The sequence below is a fragment of the Ptiloglossa arizonensis genome, chromosome 2 (assembly GCF_051014685.1).
Source record: "Ptiloglossa arizonensis isolate GNS036 chromosome 2, iyPtiAriz1_principal, whole genome shotgun sequence".
Taxonomy (NCBI): domain Eukaryota; kingdom Metazoa; phylum Arthropoda; class Insecta; order Hymenoptera; family Colletidae; genus Ptiloglossa; species Ptiloglossa arizonensis.
In genome coordinates, this window is record NC_135049.1 from 17,774,635 (window position 1) to 17,793,687 (window position 19,053).

At 36.7% G+C, this 19,053-nt stretch overlaps 1 protein-coding gene and 1 long non-coding RNA gene across 4 annotated transcripts in view; one reads left to right on the forward strand and one right to left on the reverse strand.

Moving 5' to 3' along the window:
• LOC143143657 (aquaporin AQPAn.G) overlaps positions 1–19,053 on the reverse strand; it is a 71,320-nt gene that overhangs the window by 43,221 nt on the left and 9,046 nt on the right. Inside the window, exons 1-2 of one of the 3 annotated variants that reach the window (XM_076305178.1) lie at positions 12,068–12,181; positions 9,165–9,282 (exon numbers count right to left, since the gene is read on the reverse strand). In XM_076305178.1, the coding sequence (XP_076161293.1) occupies positions 9,165–9,282; positions 12,068–12,166 (217 nt within the window). In that variant the 5' untranslated portion in view covers positions 12,167–12,181. Of the gene's footprint in view, positions 1–9,164; positions 9,283–10,005; positions 10,011–12,067; positions 12,182–19,053 lie in introns of those variants that run through there. The other 2 variants (XM_076305181.1, XM_076305179.1) reach the window with 2 other exon arrangements.
• On the forward strand, positions 506–15,404 carry LOC143143663 (uncharacterized). Its single transcript, XR_012991211.1, has 3 exons — positions 506–699; positions 1,309–1,473; positions 15,163–15,404. It is a non-coding gene; the product is annotated as an uncharacterized LOC143143663 (long non-coding RNA).

Sequence of the window (19,053 nt, forward strand, 5' to 3'; positions counted from 1 at the left end):
TAATTCGGTGTAATAAAGCAATCTGGTAAATATCGTTGGACAATTTTTTTACGTTTCGAAAGTCTTTCAATTCAATTTCAAATTGTACACGTTGATACATAAAAAGTGACTGAAATATTAAATTCGTGTCATTCCTTACGGTTACAAAAAAATGAAACCATCTACTTAAATAAATGTAACGCGAAAACGGGGATAGAAAAATATATACGATTCGTCTTTCTGTCGCAACAGCATCGCTACTACGCGGAATTCCGGTCGGCTGGCTTTTAAGAGTAAACTAGCAACAGGTAAGCTTATTTTTCTCCTGAATCATGGGCACGATGTACCGATCTCAATGTTCTGTAAGGTTAAGGTTACATTAATGTGGATGTGGTAAGGCAATACGTTATGTAAACGCATTGTGTATACCTAGCATGTTTCAGTATATCTTTCTGTGAATGATAGAAACTGGGAAAGCCAGATGAGTAATATGTTTTCGTAGTCGAGTATTTCAACGAAGTAATCGATTTAAAGATTTATTATTTTTACAATAATGATCCGAACTGAAGACTCTTTTCATACGATTGATGCTTTGTTGAAATTGATATCTTTGCTGTAGATTAATTTGATAAAAAGAATTCAACTTTTGATTTCCTTGATCATTACTTCGTACATGGATCATAATTCTAAGAAGACAACGATGGGAGTACAATTAATTAGGTGAGTTGTAGTTTTGATTACCGTTTTAAAGAACAATGGGTGAACAATCAATAATACAAATTTTTACATCGGCAAAGTATAAAATTGGTCATTTTCTACCATTGATTTTTCAACTATCTATTGTAAGATTAAATATTGTATATATATACACTGAACCATCTGTTTTCGTAAAAAATTTCTTTCGAACACTTCTCAAAAGAAAGAAGTAAGTCTTGTAAAAAGTATTATTTGTCTTATTCACTCGTCATTTATTTAATCACTCACCTTGCTTCCTCTACAATGTATCTTCGCGAACTTGAACTTTTATTTCATTCCATTACGGTGAATATAATTTTTAAACGAAAGGAACTAAAATATAAAATCTAGGAGTAGATTGTTATACTTTTATACTTTTATACATAAGTTTATAAGCGATACTTTTATACATAAGTTTATAAGCAAAAGTAACACAGATCAGGATTGATCATTTTTAGTGCAGCTTTGTTCCGAAAAAATCACACGTGCGCAACATTGAATGTCACTCTGGCCGAAATTCGATGCAACCGATCTTCACGTTTTTCATACCTAAAGGGTCGAATCGAATGACAGAATGGTATTTTCCCCTTGCAGGTGTTTCGCGTGTCGCGTAACGAGACACTTCGAAACCGACGAATGAACATGGACGCGAATCCGTCGTGTAATTACGTATTTCGCCGGTCGAGCCGGTTCGGGGCACGTGCTAAGTTAATCAATCCAGTTAGAGCGAATACTGGTCATTATAGCGGTCTCTTAAAGGTAAGCAAATCTCAAACAGAGGGGTTCGAGCTTCGTAAAAAGAAGTGTCAACAGTTTAGTCATTGTTTGTGTTACTGCAAACTCTAGCCAGCAAATGTTTCAACCATCTTTGCTCGAATACGCGTAAAATTGTAACAGGTGTACTTCACGTCTCATCGAGAAAGATGCGTTTGTCGAACGAATTGCATTTTCGAACTGTTCTTTTAACATTGCAAATAATTTTGCATTGTGTCGATAACATGGTGAAAAAGACTTTTAGGAGGTATATCAACGATCCTATATAATGTATAATGTACACGATGCATCGAATTAGAAAGTGTTTGCATTTTTAAGATAAATTTTACTTTGATAAGCGAACGAAAGAAAAAGTGAACAAAGTTCTTGGAATTTGGTAAAGAACTCGGTCGAAAATGATTATATCCTTTTCGTACTGTTCGTTTTATTATTGCCCACGTTGCGTTCACTCTGCATTCCTATGCATTTCAATTCTCATTTAGCATGCATTCCGAGTTAGACAGATGCAGATTAAGCTCATCGTGCTTCTAGGCTACACAAGTTTGCGGTACGGTATACTCTTTTTTACACCGTGTTGTTATTAATGGATTCCTCGTGTGACATCACTTATTTATTTTCCACCGCTCTTTAATCCTTTGATAGCCAGTTTCATTTCGCATATTTGCACGTTCGTTAACGTACAAAGAGCATCGGAGATTCCCCAGGGTGGTTCGTGTTTAGCGTTCGTTTTTTTTTTTTCACACACGTTTATGTTACTTTGCCTCGTTCATTCCACGTAGACCATTAAGGTAACACACTCTTTCTACGAATACGTGTACCTCTTGCGAGAGTAAAAAACGCACCGTAAATTGGAGTACTATTGTTCATCATGGAACAAGAAATCTATATATAAAAGAACTTTCGTTGCATCATTGTCCTCTCAATTTTATCGTAAATGGACTTTTTAAATTTACAACTTATCGGTGCAACACACATTTAAATCAATCTCTGATTGTACAGAAACATCTGTACAAGTTTTCAAAAGTGTTTACTTTTCAAGAAAAAATTTCTTTTGTGCATCGTACGACCTAATTTGTCTCTTTTTTCCTAATAACCCTTGCCGATATATTCCTTGGAGGGTTCACATTTGAGAAACACTGCTTCGAGGCCTCGTGTTGATATCCTTAAATGGTACAAAAATTCTTCCTAATACACCGCAGCCTACCGCGGCGGGTTCCTTGAAACCACGTTACGCACCGTGAACACGTAATGTTTTCAACCACGATACGGGATCACGTAACCCATTAAATTAAACACTTCAGGATGGAACACGTAAACGTACCGACATCCACTCGCGGTTATTCTCATGGTACGTCCTATTTCTAAACATTTATTGTTCCGACGACCGCAAGGCTACAAACTCGATGGAATTTTTGACCGTTCTTGAGGCCGGCTCGCCGCACGGTATGATAATGTTTGACAATAAATTTCCGCTATTTGCCAATCGTATATTCGAGGTCTTCGATAAAACCGCGCGGATCAACATACGTTACACGAGAATCTCCAATGTTGCTAATTCTTCCTGTAAATTCGTAGCTCGTTTAGCGAACGTACGCTAATTCTCGAACATTATCGCGAAATTCGTGAATTATGCGTACATATTTGCGGATACCATTGTTACAAAAGATTACCCCCGAATCGGTGCACCGTCTCGAATTTAAACCAGTTTTCACAGCGAGTCGAATCGTTGATTCGACGTGGAAATGAAAACAGTCGCGTTGAAAAATGTATCAAATCGAAATACACGAAACGATCGAATCATCGTTAGCAACGTGATTACACCACGGATAATTATCTCGATCACGAGCGGTTTCCGTATAATACAAAGATTCGCTCCACGCCCGTGAAACTTAACGCTTAATTGTTTCGTTCGACGATTACAACGTGGATTTCTTTCGTCGAAGGACCGTTTGTTCTGAAACCAAGGAACCGAGAAAATCAAGCAGAGACTACGTTTTTCCTGTTCGCGTGGCTCGAAACGAATTCCATGGAGCATGGTTGTCGATTCAGGCGTTCGACGCTAGAAATCGGCGGCGAGATGAATACAAGTGGCTCGCGTGGTTTTCTCGCTCGGTGATCATCGATGAATGAAAAATGAGCGACGCGGTTTCTCGGTAAACAGAATTCTGGACCCGAGTCGAGCCGAGTCGATCCGTTTGGTACACGTAACACGTAGCAGCCTGTTTTATACGAGAGATTCGCACGATCGGGCTCGCGTGCTACGTGCAATCAAAGTCAAGGTGAAATCTGGAAATTTCCAAATGCTGCGGCTGAATCATTCCCTGTACCAGATCTCCGTTACCGGGCGCAGACCGCGAGAGATCGGATCGAGGGATCGAGAGCTCGGCTAACTTTCTGCGAACGTTGTCACAGATCTATCGAGGGAAATTAATTGTTTTACACCCTCACTCCCCCGTCGAGAATTCTCTTACGTTGTTTGAACGATTCGCGCGTCGATTTGTGTACGTATACGTACACGTGTCTTGGGAAAATGAACCGAAAACGTGGAACAAGGTTTCCATACTGCAGGGGTGCGAAGATGTACGAGTATCGATGGGATTTATTTAATTAAACGATGGTAAAACGAAATACAAACAGATATATCGAATTGGAAATGAAACAAGATCGAAATAATATTAAATAAGATGCGAACACAAGGAAATCTATCGAATTGGAAATGAAACAAGATTGAAATAAGATGAAATAAAATGCGAACACAAGGACATCTATCGAATTGGAAATGAAACAAGATTGAAATAAGATGAAATAAGATGCGAACACAAGGAAATCTATCGAATTGGAAATGAAACAAGATTGAAATAATATGAAATAAGATGCGAGATAAGATTCTTTTTCTACAGGTGTTCGAAGAAATATAAATATCGGTAATGTTTTTATAATTGCGCGAGAAAGTATAGAAATTTCTTAAACGGAAAAATTGCTCGAGTCGATAAATTGTCACGAATGGCCCTATTCGATTCGTTGGTAATTTAAGTTTTTTTTCTGTACTTTTTTCGTTCACCACGTATTTGGGAACATTTTTTAGAGATATTGCGAGGAAAAAAAACAAGCCTAATGGTGTATCACAATGTGACTTTGATGTGACCTTAACCCTTGGAGCATAGACAAAATTAGACAGATCGAATATCATTGTCCACTATACACTCGGAATAGATATCGATCACTATATGTATAGTAAGTAATGCTGTCTGTCTCGTCAAATTTTTTCCACTCCCATGGGATCATTTCCTTCAAGGTTCCACCGAGGCATATTATTTTCATTGGGATATAGTGGCGTTTAAAAAATTTAATCCTAATACGTACGAAAATGTAGAAAGAAAAAGAAAATGTTAAATTCGATTATACATAATACGTTGACTTTCGGACGACCTTTTCAAGTTATTTTTGCAAAAGCTAAATTAAACGTGCAGAGGCAATTTAACGTTGCAATTTAATATTATCAAATGTACAGGAATAGAATTTTAATGAACGATTCGACGATGTTTCCATTATTAGAACTCTACTGGAGTATGATAAGCACGCACTTTGTCTCTGTACGTGAAATTACAATTTAAAAAAAATAAGTCCTCGGAATGTCAACATATTACACATGGTTAACTAACATTTTATCGACTATAATAGTACGACTATAATACGTCGTCTCGTTTAGAAAAACGTCGATGATATACAAAGTACGAAAAAATTTTCTTCTGATATTTAACTTTTCGAAAAGAAAAATTATTATTTCAGTTTTCAATGTTGAAACGAGTCGTTTCGATTATTAGAATCGCTTGTCTATGGACAAATTCATTTTTGAAATCGCGAACCAAAATTTGCCCCCAACTCAAAAGTGCTATTTGAAAAACAACCCGGTCTTTAATGTCAAAAAATTAGTCTCTTGATGTTTGGTATAATGTGCACGCAAGGACTGTATTCCAATTAAACTGAACAATTAACTGATCACGAATCGAAGAATGATGGATGAGTACATAACTAGCACCTAATCATTGCTACGAGATAAAAGATCCAATTTGATGTATTTGATTTAATACTGTTAATTCACGTTTAATTGAGGAGTCGGGATTTGTCGAAATTATACGCACAAGTATACCATACAGAGACAAACTCGACAGGTGGAAAACAACACGATAAATTAATGTCTAAATATTTAGCAAGAAGTGAAATTATTTCGTGAGTAATTACGATATTAATTCCACAATGTCGGTAACTTCCTGTTTTACTAAATGAGAGATAACGCATTACAAAGTTAAATCTTATTAGCTAATTTTTCATAATGTACCTTTTAGGTAAACGTTCACATTAATTATTTGTATAACGATATTCTTACAACCGATTTTATTGATATTCCGTACCATAATATATGTACATACAAATCGTCGAAAAATATTATAAAATTCGTTGTATTTTGTAATTATCACTTGACACATTTTTAATAATGTTGTTAATAACGCGTGGCGTTATTATTGGCATTCATTGACAATTGAACGTAACCAATAGGCAGTCGCAATCTATCGACAATTCTTTCAATCAATTTAAAATAACCGCGTGTACGTTGCCACTTCTCCGTCGATAAATCGGTAGACGAAAATAATTAAAAAAGAAAAATAATTTAATCACTCGGAATCTATGCCGAGAGAACTCTGTCTATCGGAGCTGCTTATCGAAATTATCGAAAAACGTATTCGGTAAGTAATAACTGTGTTTCAACATTCGGATAGCGGTCAGCTACTTAAATTAGTTCGTGACTTCAAAAATTAGAGGCATTTTAATTTTCTAAACTTGGTCCCTCGCATGTGAAAGTTAGATTAACCTTCGCTAGGTACTATATGGAAGAATGTTAAACCAATCGATTAGTTATAGCTAATGGATAGGAATGTACTCCACGCTCTATAAATAAAAACTATTTAAAGCATTGTAAAAGGTTGCAATCATTTATGTCACGATTATGTCACCGCGAGGAACACTTTTTCAATACCATTGAAATCTCTCCGAAAATGGTTAACTGCAACCGATAAAAAATAACCGTATTAATGTTTACGTTTAGATATTCAAGCGGTCGATGTCTGTTTAAAAAATGAAATGGTCGCGGTGGTTACATTTCGATCCGATAAATTATGTCGAAAGGTGATTTGTATGGATGTCGAGTTACCAACGCAAAAAATTTGAGTTCGACTGTCGTTAAACTTTCAAGTACTTTGAAAACAGCCACTGTGCAAACAAAGAGATTCAATTCTTGCATCAGCGCCAAGAAAAAGGTTTCGTATAAAGTAACTGTTCGATACGAACGAATTCTTTATGGTGTTTTTCTAAAGCTTATCGCCATAAAACTGTCGAACAACTTCACAACAACGATGCAAATTTCCAATATCAAATGATGCATTTCCAATATCAAAAATGTTCTAGTATGCTAAACAATTCAAATGCATTGCTCACATGGGTAATAGATAATTTCGTTTCGTTACGTTTCGATGTTTTTCACGCAAATTATACGCAAGTGAAAGTTTTTTTCATAAATGTTTTAAACCACGTACAATTAAAAATGGTTCAAATTGTGTCGTGTGTGGGTTCATTTTCTCTGTTTATTGTGTCACAAAGATATTCCTATCACTTTCTGGAACTACTGGTTCGGAGAGAGGCTTGACGTTTATCTTCGACACGCGATTGAAGGTGTTTCAAATTACTAACGATTTATCAACGCAGAGGAGTAAAAGTTTGATGTCTTTTATTTTATCGTTATTAAACTACTTTAGTCGGATCGATAAGATTCTTACGACGAAAATTATATCAGACACGAACGTACTCAAAAATGATTTCGAGTCAAACGATTGGTACAACGAACTTGTACAAAGAATGATTACTCAAAATGGTCGAAAAAATGTTGTTTAGAAAGAAATATTTCATTTTATTCGCATAAAAATGTAACGAATACTTGGAATTGACGTTTTTGTCACGATCCACCCTCAACTAGAGATAAAAAGAAGTCCCTCCCGGTTAACTGAAACGTTGAGTACCCGATTTCGTGTTCGCCTTCGATGATTCATCTTTACCAATGGGGAACGGTTTTCATAATCTTTTTGACGATCTACCATTGACGTATTAATTACATTCAGATATCTGCCGATAATTTTCATTCCGATTTACGTATCTACCTTCGATTCGAGCGATTATGTTAATTTAAATCGTTCCCGGTCTACCTTGTGTGATACACAAATCGAACCAAGTGGAAAACTTTTTCCGATTTTTTTTTCTGTACACGTATAAAACATCGTATGCTTGAGAGGATACAGTGTGTCAGCCAATTTCACGGTAATAGCATAATAGTCTCGCTCGAAGGAACGTTGGGTTTGTGTAAACGTATGTGGGTAACACTACTTCTCTCAGAATGCTTTGCCACAGAATAATTGCATATGAGACGAACAGATAGTGAATCACGTTTTCTCACCGGAAATGTACCTGCCGGTATACAATACCGTATATGAGTCTCTTGCTCGGTACATTTCCACACATTTATCGTGAAAATGTCTCGTACATGTAACGCAATACCACAATATTCAAGAACATTCGTTCTTGGATTTAAAACGTAATGGTATCATATGCATAAATATTTTCTTAATTTACACGATTATTTCTATTATACAATTTACCTAATTAAGTCGAAATAACGAGCTAGACTCGCAGTACACACCTCGAGTCAAAATGTACATATACGAGTTTAATGTACACGTACTCTTGAGGTTGTAAAACAACACACTCTTACTAAGTCGTATTGCATGCTTTTTTAAAACACTAATTACTGATCTCTTCGGTGCACATTTATTGCAAAACTATTCGCAACACGATCACCTATTTCAATTTGTGATTTAATTTGAATTTTTCGACGATACTAGTCGAAAGTATCGTCTAGTTGAGCCTGGCCATTTAATGAAAATTTCGGGTTTACGTCCATAAAAATTACGTTCCAGAAACTTTTGATCGAATACGAATAAACGTTAACTCGTAATTTCGCGATACCACGATTGGTATTATGCGGTTTTTCTATTTATATACCGCAGAATCGATAATTACGAACTATTTGTTTTGCAGAATATGCTTTATTCGTTTCGTGTTATTTATAGCATCGATTACACTTGGCTCAAATGACTCTCTTTATACCACCAGAGGTGCATAGAAGGCTCTGCTAATACAAACTCTTTGTATTTGTGATAGACAGAATCATTTGAGTTGAGTGTCCTTCCAAGAATGTTTACAGCTTTGGAACGGTGACGAGTGGACAAACATGGTAAATAATTTGCAATGCGTATCTCGCGATAATTACGAACCTTTACTTATTTCTTATTATTCTAATAAAAATAAAAATATTAAATTTCTTTACACGTCTAATAGATTGAATAAATACACCGATATGCACTCTAGAAATCTTGGTTTCGTCTCTAAGAATTGTATTTTTTACTTTCTTCCTACAGTGCTCTTTAAATATTATTCAAAATTAAATGTTTCATCGTGACCACGTGAAATGGATTAACGAATCAAAATATAAGGCGGATAAAATGAATTGAACGCGACTGAAAAATCACGGTGAAAAATTACAATATAAAAAGGGACGAATAACTACTTACGATTGTATCCATTGTGAACCTCTTCGTCGTCCTTTACACTCGCCGATGTGTGACGTGGTGTTTCAGCAAATCCCTCCGGAAACACGGTAGAAACGTTCATAATACCAGATTTGTGAAACTGGAAATAATACAAATTCACTAGTGTAAAATTTGAAAATACTCGTAGATTCTTGGAAATTGTAATTGAATTCCAAGAGGAGCAACTAGAAAGAGATAAGGTGGCCTCCCCCTCATTATGAAACGATTACAAAAATTGTCATGCACTTTACACGTTCGTAAAATGATCGATATTAATATTCGTAAAGTTCTGAATCTACTGATAAAAGATAAAAGAAGATTGAATTCGACGTAACAAAAATTAATTTCGTCAAATGCTTGAAGAAACGTAGCTCACGCTCATAGCTGTTTTATTAATTGTGCAACGCTCGTGATTAACAATAATTTCGATGTCACGTAGTAGGAAACATCCGAGTACGACTACCGGATTCTCTTTAACCGATCGTGTTTCCGGGTCGGGTTTAAGGGTATTGCTAATTTGACGTTTCAATTTAATCTATTAGCACCTTCTCGTACTGGAACCGTGTTTATCAAACCGTGACATAATATTTAGTACGCAACACAGACGCGACCAGAACGAAGGTTAAACAAAACAAAGAGGGATAAAATCGATCCTAGCCATTACCATTTTACACTGGTCAACCGAGATAGGTAATCGATCGTTGGCGTTGCACCTTTTCTGCGAAGCAAGCGTATTGCAAACAACTCATAAACAAACGTAGGATCTATCTAATGAGAACTCGAATATTGCGATTAATAACGAGAAATAATTCAATTAGCTTACTTCGCTTGTCCAGTGAAGTTTTTCTCTTTTGTAGCACTTTTCGAGGATTTTCTTATGGTTCGTAAGAATGTTTCGGTAAAATTCTTAACTCATAGTGTGTTTTAAAGTAACACCATTTTGTGAATTTTTAATTTTTCTTTTATTTGTTCCAGTTCAGAGAATAGCTAAACTCATACTGAAGCAAATTTTGTTTATATTTTTGTTTCAGTTCGTAGTGTTGTCCGACAACGAACATTTTTTAGGCGTAGTTATCTAACAATTGTTTCCTAAAAAACTATGTATCGTATTATTGGAAGAAAATTTGTTGCTGTACTTTAATAATCAGTAAACAAGCGTGACAAATTTTAAAACAATCGATCGAGTTTTTTCTTAATAAACTCCCGAAGACAACTATTCTTTCTGAACGTCCAAACATTGTTTCGTTAAGAGATATTATTTTTTAAAAGTATTACGACTGTTAGCTGTTAACTGTTCGGTATCTCGAACGCCGCATGCATTTTCATTATGACCTAAATTCACTCTGGAAGACGCTTTTCCATCTTACATTCTAGTGTTAGCGTCTGATAAGATCGTTGGTAGTTTTATCACTGATCATTATCGTCTCGTACGCGATACACATTCGAGAGATTCGAACCGAATGCAGAAATGCAGTTTCACCTTTCGCGAACGATCAACTTACCCAATACGGAAATCACGATCCCTCGCACTGTTTCTTAAGTTTAATTGCTGACTTTATTTGACAAATTTTCAACGTTCACTGCCTGTTACATCACGGTTTATTATTTTTGCATTACGTTGAGAAAATACTTCGTGTAAGAACAAGATGTTCGTTCATTTAACTCTCATGCTCGATTCACGAATACCAACTTGTAAAAAAAAAAGAAAGAAACAAAAAATATTCGTAGCTATAAACTATGCACACGCATCTATCTCGAGTATCGGTTTTCGGGATCAAAATTCTTTTAAAATATCACGAAATACTGTTCCACGGATATATACGTTAAGAGCCACTTAACTGCGTTGGAAAAATATCGTGCTTCGTGTAAGATGCTCGTTCACTTTCATATTTGATTTACAAAAAGAAAAAAAAAGGAAACAGAAACCGTAAATTGTAACTATGGAGCACATACACCTATCTCGAGTGTCGTAGATATACACGTTAAGAATCCAATCACGAAACATACTTGTTCACTTTCATGCTCGATTCACGCAAAAAAAGAAAGAAACACAAAAAACATTCGCAGTTATAGAGCACGTACACCTCTATCGGTCTTTCGGGATTAAAATTCGTTAAAAGCGTCGCAAAATACTGTTCCATGGATATACACGTTAAGAATCCACTCACGAAACATACTTGTTCACTTTCATGCTCGATTTACGCAAAAAAAGAAAGAAACACAAGAAACATTCGCAGTTATAGAGCACGTACACCTCTATCGGTCTTTTCGGGATTAAAATTCGTTAAAAGCGTTGCAAAATACTGTTCCATAGATATACACGTTAAGAATCCGATCACAAAACATACTTGTTCACTTTCATGCTCGATTCACGCAAAAAAAGAAAGAAACATAAGAAACATTCGCAGTTATAGAGCACGTACACCTCTATCGGTCTTTTCGGGATTAAAATTCGTTAAAAGCGTTGCAAAATACTGTTCCATGGATATACACGTTAAGAATCCACTCACGAAACATACTTGTTCACTTTCATGCTCGATTCACGCAAAAAAAGAAAGAAACATAAGAAACATTCGCAGTTATAGAGCACGTACACCTCTATCGGTCTTTTCGGGATTAAAATTCGTTAAAAGCGTTGCAAAATACTGTTCCATGGATATACACGTTAAGAATCCACTCACGAAACATACTTGTTCACTTTCATGCTCGATTCACGCAAAAAAAGAAAGAAACACAAAAAACATTCGCAGTTATAGAGCACGTACACCTCTATCGGTCTCTTGGGATTAAAATTCGTTAAAAGCGTCGCAAAATACTATTCCACGTACATACACGTTAAGAGTCACTTAATACCGTCGCGACACACAATGATGTATCACACTCACAGGATTTCGCGGTAGCTGCTTGACCGTCGTTGGCTGGATGGTTAAAAATTCCCGCCAAGGGCTCAGATGCGACGGTTTCTTGCTCACTGAACGTTGCATCCCCCAGCCACTTACACTGCAGGCGATTCTCTTCACCCTGGTCGAAGGTTTCGTCCAGTCGTGAACCTCGCCACGGCGCGCTTGCTCCCGGGCCCCACGTGCCACAGTTTACACCGTAGAATCACGTAAACACTCTCACGAAATTACGCGAGACAATAACGTGAATGAGAACAGATCGCGGTTTACCCGTGGCCCCGAAATCCTCTCCGATCATGAATGTAGCGTGACCAAGCATAGATCTTTTGCACAAGATGGCCTTGATCGACTGTAATCCCGTTGCAATTGCGTGTCGCGTATAGATGGTCACGGAGTAGAGAACTCGCGTATTCTGATTAATTTTTTTTTTTCGTCGATCGCGATACGTTCGCTTTCGACGAGCCTGCGTCCGCTACGACCCTCTGCGCTCGAATGAACCCGACGTCTCTTTCGACGCACTATGACGGTGTTTACCAAACGGCACCGAAAACGAACGAAGGGTACGAGTATGTAGGTAATCTTTGTTTAGGTGCTCGAGGTGGCATTGCGAACTCGCGAGTGTAGAACCGACATGGAAATTATCTGATTTCTGCATAGAAAATGTCGTGCGATCTTTTATCGAGGTTCTCATACATTTTATCGAAATACTTTCTACCTTGGCTATCGTTTACCTCTGGTGAATAATTTAAATCGAAAATTATTTGATCGTTGAGATATTCAGTATTTACGTACGTACGTATCAAACGTTAAATTTCTCAGTTTTTTTTCTTTTACGACGATTCAATGTTTCGGGAAGCAAAAATTCTTACTCGAGAGAAGTGTTTCTCTCGGTCGATCGCAAATCCGTGCATACTCTGTACAACAGTTTGTTAGTTAAATTTAGAAACGCTTTACCAATTATTTCGATATGAATAAAATGAAATTTTAACCGATATTTATCTACGATGTTTATCGGTCTTGGGACGATATCGTGTTATTGTATATCGCGGAGAGATTTAATTATAAATGTTTCCCCGCGATTCTAGCGGTTCGTTCCCTTGCCACAATATTTAAACTAACCGCGCGACTAACGCGCGCGTACGTTACGGTATTCTCGAAGTGGTAATAAAAAATCAAAGTTTACAGAAAATGTTGCCGTCGTTACGTTAGCACGTTTCTGGTCATCTATCGCCGATAGAAACACATACACTTCCAGTTTACTTTTACCGTGTTAAACGGATATACGTAGACACGTGCGATACACTGTACATCCAGTTTCGAGTTTCGAGAGCGCACAATGTAGATACAACACTGAATCACTGCAACAATATTGGATCTCTACCGATTACCAATCTTGATCGAGCTATTTCAACGAACGTTTACAATACCATCGAGTCAACCTAATTTGACAATTAACGATTAAATATATTTTAAGTTATTACATATAATAACGATTAAAATTCCATTAATAGAAAACCTACTGAAAAGTGAAATAAAGTATCAACATAAAAAATAAGAAGCGATAAAAATACATAATCGTTGTGCCTGTACTTCTCATTTGTAAATTTAGATAATTATCGTTCGTCACTGATCCTCTCTGTAAACTTTTACAACTCTCTCCTCTCTCTAACCGAGAAAGAGCAACGAGTTTGCGAATCTTGCGGAACAATTTTCGTTTCTCGTTTCTTCCAAATAATGGCCGAGCGGGCTGTCCGCAATATCGATGTTTCTGTCCGCAGCGGGCGGGCGACTGGTCTCCTTAAATATTCCTAAACAATTCGTTGTTCGTTACAAGCACTCCGAATAAAGTAATTCCGTCCACGGTGTTAAGATATCAAGGACGAGCGATAAGAGTTTCCCTCGAAGGTCGCGGCAGTCTTCGACCAAGACTTCCGGTCATCGCCTGCGAGGTCCGAGGTTTACTGCTTCTTGCTGGCCGAGATCTCGCGAGTGATACGTTTCGCAAGTGGGTCGTCACCGTCTCGAATAAGGTCTTCCCCCGGGGGGTGAATAGAGCGGCGATACGGTGAAAATTTATTTAACATCCGCCGCGAGACGGTGCAAATTGAACGTAACGGTTGCGAGCCATCGTGAAAAATATTGTTCATTCGACGTAAATCAATACTCAATCCTCTTAGACCCGCCGCCGCGGCCTATATCGCGACTGTTAACTGATATTACAGCAACGGTGGGCTCGCGTGCAGATAAAATCGCGACAATTAGCATACGTGAGGTCAGTCGATGGATTCAATGAGAAAGTGGTAACGACGGAACGTCACACCTGCAGTGTCTTGCACTCGTGACCGATCCGCACCGAAAAATTATTGCTGCGTCCGACGAATCGTTTCGACGATCCACGTTTCCGTTTGTACGGTAGGATTTAAACGAGTGCAGATCGTACGGTACGTTCAAGTAGAAAGAAATATATTTTTATATCGTGGTATCGTTTCTAAACTCTGAGAATGAAATATTCAGTGATCGAGTTCATTGATCAATTTCTTCGCTCGTGTAATTTATTCTTTCGAGGATGCAAGGAGAGACCGGATGCACTCGGTGCATGCCGTTTCGTATACACGAGCCATCGTCTACCGTGTTACATGGAAAACTTTCCTCGTCGTAAAACTGATTCGAGCGAAACGTGTCAAAGTAGATACCAATAATAATACAGTCGGCATTAGAGCGTGTTTATTTTACACGACGTACATAAATTCCCCGTTGTGCAAATTGATGCATCTGCAGGATAACATAAACGATTGCGATGTATTAATAATCTTGAACGTGTTTAATGTACGTTACGAATAAAATTGCTCGCGCATTTACGTTTCTCTTTTCAATTGTATCTTCACCGATGACGAATCCCAAAAACTTATTCGTTCCTATTAATAAGTATCGATGAATTTTTCGTAACAGACAAGAGAAGGATTATTCGTAGATTTTCCTTTCTGTCGAACCAAACATTTTTGAAAGATCGAAAGATTCTCACTGATCATTTATCGATCAATTTTGATAATTAATGTACACTTTCTTGTTATCAATTTTAGTCAAATCGGAACATGCCCGGTGGATCTACCATTTTTCCGTAACGTTCATTGTGTTTCCTGTACGAAGATTTACCAATTTGTATTCTCGAGCATGGGTTCGTCAAGGTCGACGGAAAAAGCTATCTTCCGAGCAAAATGCACATATGCTCTAAATCGAGAACCAAAGAGGATTAGGGTGTGTTTAAGGCGAGGCAGCTGGCTTTCATTAACTCGACTTCTTAATGCTTGACAGGGAGCAGCTTCGATCCTCTCAGAAATTGCAACATTGTTGCAATTAATCTTCTTACGACTTCCAGACCCGCGTTCGATCGAGCTCGAAATTCGTCGAAAAAACGTACGTACCTCGGTTCGTTCGCGAACTTGGCGCAGTATATAGTTCATCGACATTGAAGAAGAATTAGATTTCTGCGAACGAGACACGCTCACTGGGACACGGATAATTGCTAGTAATGACCTGGCTGTACGCGACGAAGACCACTGTCTGGTTAAATGTAGAACGCAACGGCGCACACGTGAAGAGATACATTTTTATCAGACGCATTCTTGTCCCGGAGAAAAACAGAGTTGACAGTGCTCGTGAAAGGAGTGGTAATGACGATGATGATCCTGTTATACTATTTCCAAGAATGTACGTGGCTTCTGTAGACACGCGCACGCGCGCGCGCGCGTGCAAAATATGAGAATCCACTGTTGGCGATTTACCATGCTCTTGTATGGGTGTCCCGAAGGTCATTGAACTTTACCGTACGACGAAGAAATTTACGGTGTTATTCCGAATGACAAACGACAATGTGTGTATTTTAGTAAAACGTTAGGCTATTACCGGAAGCCAAGGGAATAAGCTATTTTTGAAATGCGTGTTCCGCGTTTCAGGGAAAATGCAATGCGTAATACGAAAAATAAAATTGACAATACAATTTTATTGTACAGTTGACAGTACTAGGATATATGATGATAAAGTATATTAATGTGTTTGTATTCGTTCTTATTTGGAATAAAAAAATTAATACTCGAACGATTGTCTTATACTCGAGTATACAGGTGTATAGAGAAATATAGAATGTAAATATTAGGTTTACTGGGTAAATATTATAATATTCATTGACGTAATAAGTCACCTTTTCAGAACTTTTTTGGTATCCGTTGCACAAGGATTGTTGTTTCAAATTTTTTTAATTTCTGCTCGAACTAAAATTTTTATTTTCAAGAATCTATAATGCGAGAAATGTTTTTTTTTTTTTTGAAACGTTGGAGTAGTTAAAAATGCAACCTATTACAAAAGTTCCATAACTGTTTTGACACCTAGCTATTAATAGCACGAAGACAAACGTGTCACTGTTCCTGCAAGACCGTCATTTTTTATGATTTATTAATCAATGAATAATTAATGTTACTCGGAGCTAGGAATCGATGGCCAGTTTATTAATTACTGCACAATCGTAGTGAACAATGTTATCGAAGGATGTGTAACGTTCGATTAACACATAATGGGTCTTTTTATAGCAAACCACTCAAGTTTGATTAACATAAAGCAGCAAGTTAATCTCGTTGAGGAAGTTGATATATGAACGAATTAAATCATTCTCGAGTAGAGAATCAGCGGAGGCGTACACCGCTGCGTTTAGAAATGCAAATTGGTCATTCGATCAATCCGTAACACAAAACGATTCATCCTGCATGATTATTTTTATATCTGATTGCGATTAAGGGGATGTCGCAAGGGGAAAGAAAATGTCATTTGGGAATTTTTCGAAAGGAAAGTATATGCGTAAAAAATTTGAAATTTCTGTATAATATTGTGGATCGTACAAACTACCCTTTTACCATTTTTAATATTGCAAACTCGAACGGAAACTTTTCACGAGACTCGTCAAAGTACGAACCGCGAGGAATATATATCTCGTTCCCGTTTCGTTGAAAATAATAATTTTTAAAAAATTCCTACTTAACATTCTAAGATTTCAATCTTTCAATATTTTGAAATTTTTTCTACAAATCGTATCGTCGCTTTTTCGCGAGGAAATTATTTTTCGTTGATTGTAATTAAATATACGAGAAATGCTTATTTTTAACGAAGTTGGAGCATTCGGTACGGTCGACTATTAATTTCGGATGGCTCTTAACGGGTTTTTTGCTTTCTACTAACGTTATGCAAGAACACATTCTCGCTCGACATTGTCCGCATAGCAGAAGATACGGTCTATGCACGCTTCCAGGTAAACCGTTAAATTTGCAGCCAATGATTGCGCACGTCCGATTGAACGTCAAGAGAGAATGTTGGACAAATAAGGGGGTAAAGGCAGCAACTTGTCAATCTAATAGGAACGCAATGAGAAGGCAGGAAAAGATTGGAGCGTGCAAAGTGTACGTTGAGAATTGTTAATTTAAATGCGATCAAGTCACATTTGGTTCAGTCGTGTCGTGCAAATTAATTTTATCCCCCTCGAGGTCCTCTTTGGGAAACGCAAATCGCTGTATCGTTACGTTGATATTAAAGATTTTCTTTATAACAAGACGGAGAGTAATATTTATAAATCGGTTGGTCATCGATTAAAACGGTCGAGTTGTGAAATAAAAGCGTACTATAGAAAAATTCATTTTAGATTAACTATATCGTACTTTGCATTTTCTAAAGGTGACCTCAACATTTTCTGAAGGTGACCTCTTCGTGCTCGAAGATGTTGATAGAATTTTTATCGAGAGTATGAAATTTCTTTTTATACACAATTATTATCTCAGTTGTATTTTGCTTGCAATCGAAGAGAGGTAAAGATTTAAAAATAATGTAGCATAATCGTGTAAATTAAAATTTTATTTCGTCGTTTTCGATTAATGATTTTCGAAAAAAGAAATTCCGAATGTCTATGAAATTGTTTACACAATTGACACGTCAATATGTGAATTGATCTGCGAATCAGTCTGTATTGGAATAACTTCGAAGATTAAAATCGAAGTTGAAATTTGAATGAAACATGTACGACAGTACCAATTGTGCATTTTACGAGATTAATTAACGAACGAAATAAATCGTCGGTATTTTCTAATATCTCGTATGATTTAATACGGCTTTTATAGATCGTTACCTTCTTCCGTTGTATCATTTATTCATTCCGGTCTCTTACATCATTAAAATAAAATTAAAATTTCAAATTTTCAATTCCTCTGAACGTATCTTTTCTAATGAAATCGCGAACACGTCATTTGTAACATTACGAATCACCTATTTTACATGGAAATCTCATCGATAGGTTAGATATCCGATTTTCATTCGGAATAAGAATAAATTCGTGTTAAAATCTTAAATAAATGATCAACGAAGTGAAAATTAATCAGAATAATAAACAGACGGAATATCATCGATTTATGAAATTATCAAATTCTTAAAATAATCAAACTTCCGAATTGCGAAAATAAATTTTAAGTATAACGAAATGGTACAAGATATTACAATACAACGTTCTAAAATTCAAGTAAAAGCAACAATTCGTCAATGCTACGTTCGAGTAATTATAGACAATATTAAAGAAATATAACCAAAGCGTTCCTGTCCCAATTCTTTCGCAATTCTTGATATTGTAAAAAGTTGCTTTCAATTTTCATCGTTAATCCATGAAGGACACCGGTTTTAACCTCGTTACGTTTACATAATTATAGCGACAGTAGGAACACTGTATTACGGACAATGCCGTAAATAAAAAATATTCATGCGTTTGCGATGAAATAGAAAATCGTGCGTCTTTTGATTGCAAAAAAAAAAAAACTGTTTGGTAAAAATCAAACATTCGATCAACGAAGAGTTTCGGTACACATTCGCTCGTACAACCTAAAAATACATATTATTTTGTTTCGTAATGCATTAACATCGGAATAAATAAAAAATTGTACACGAAA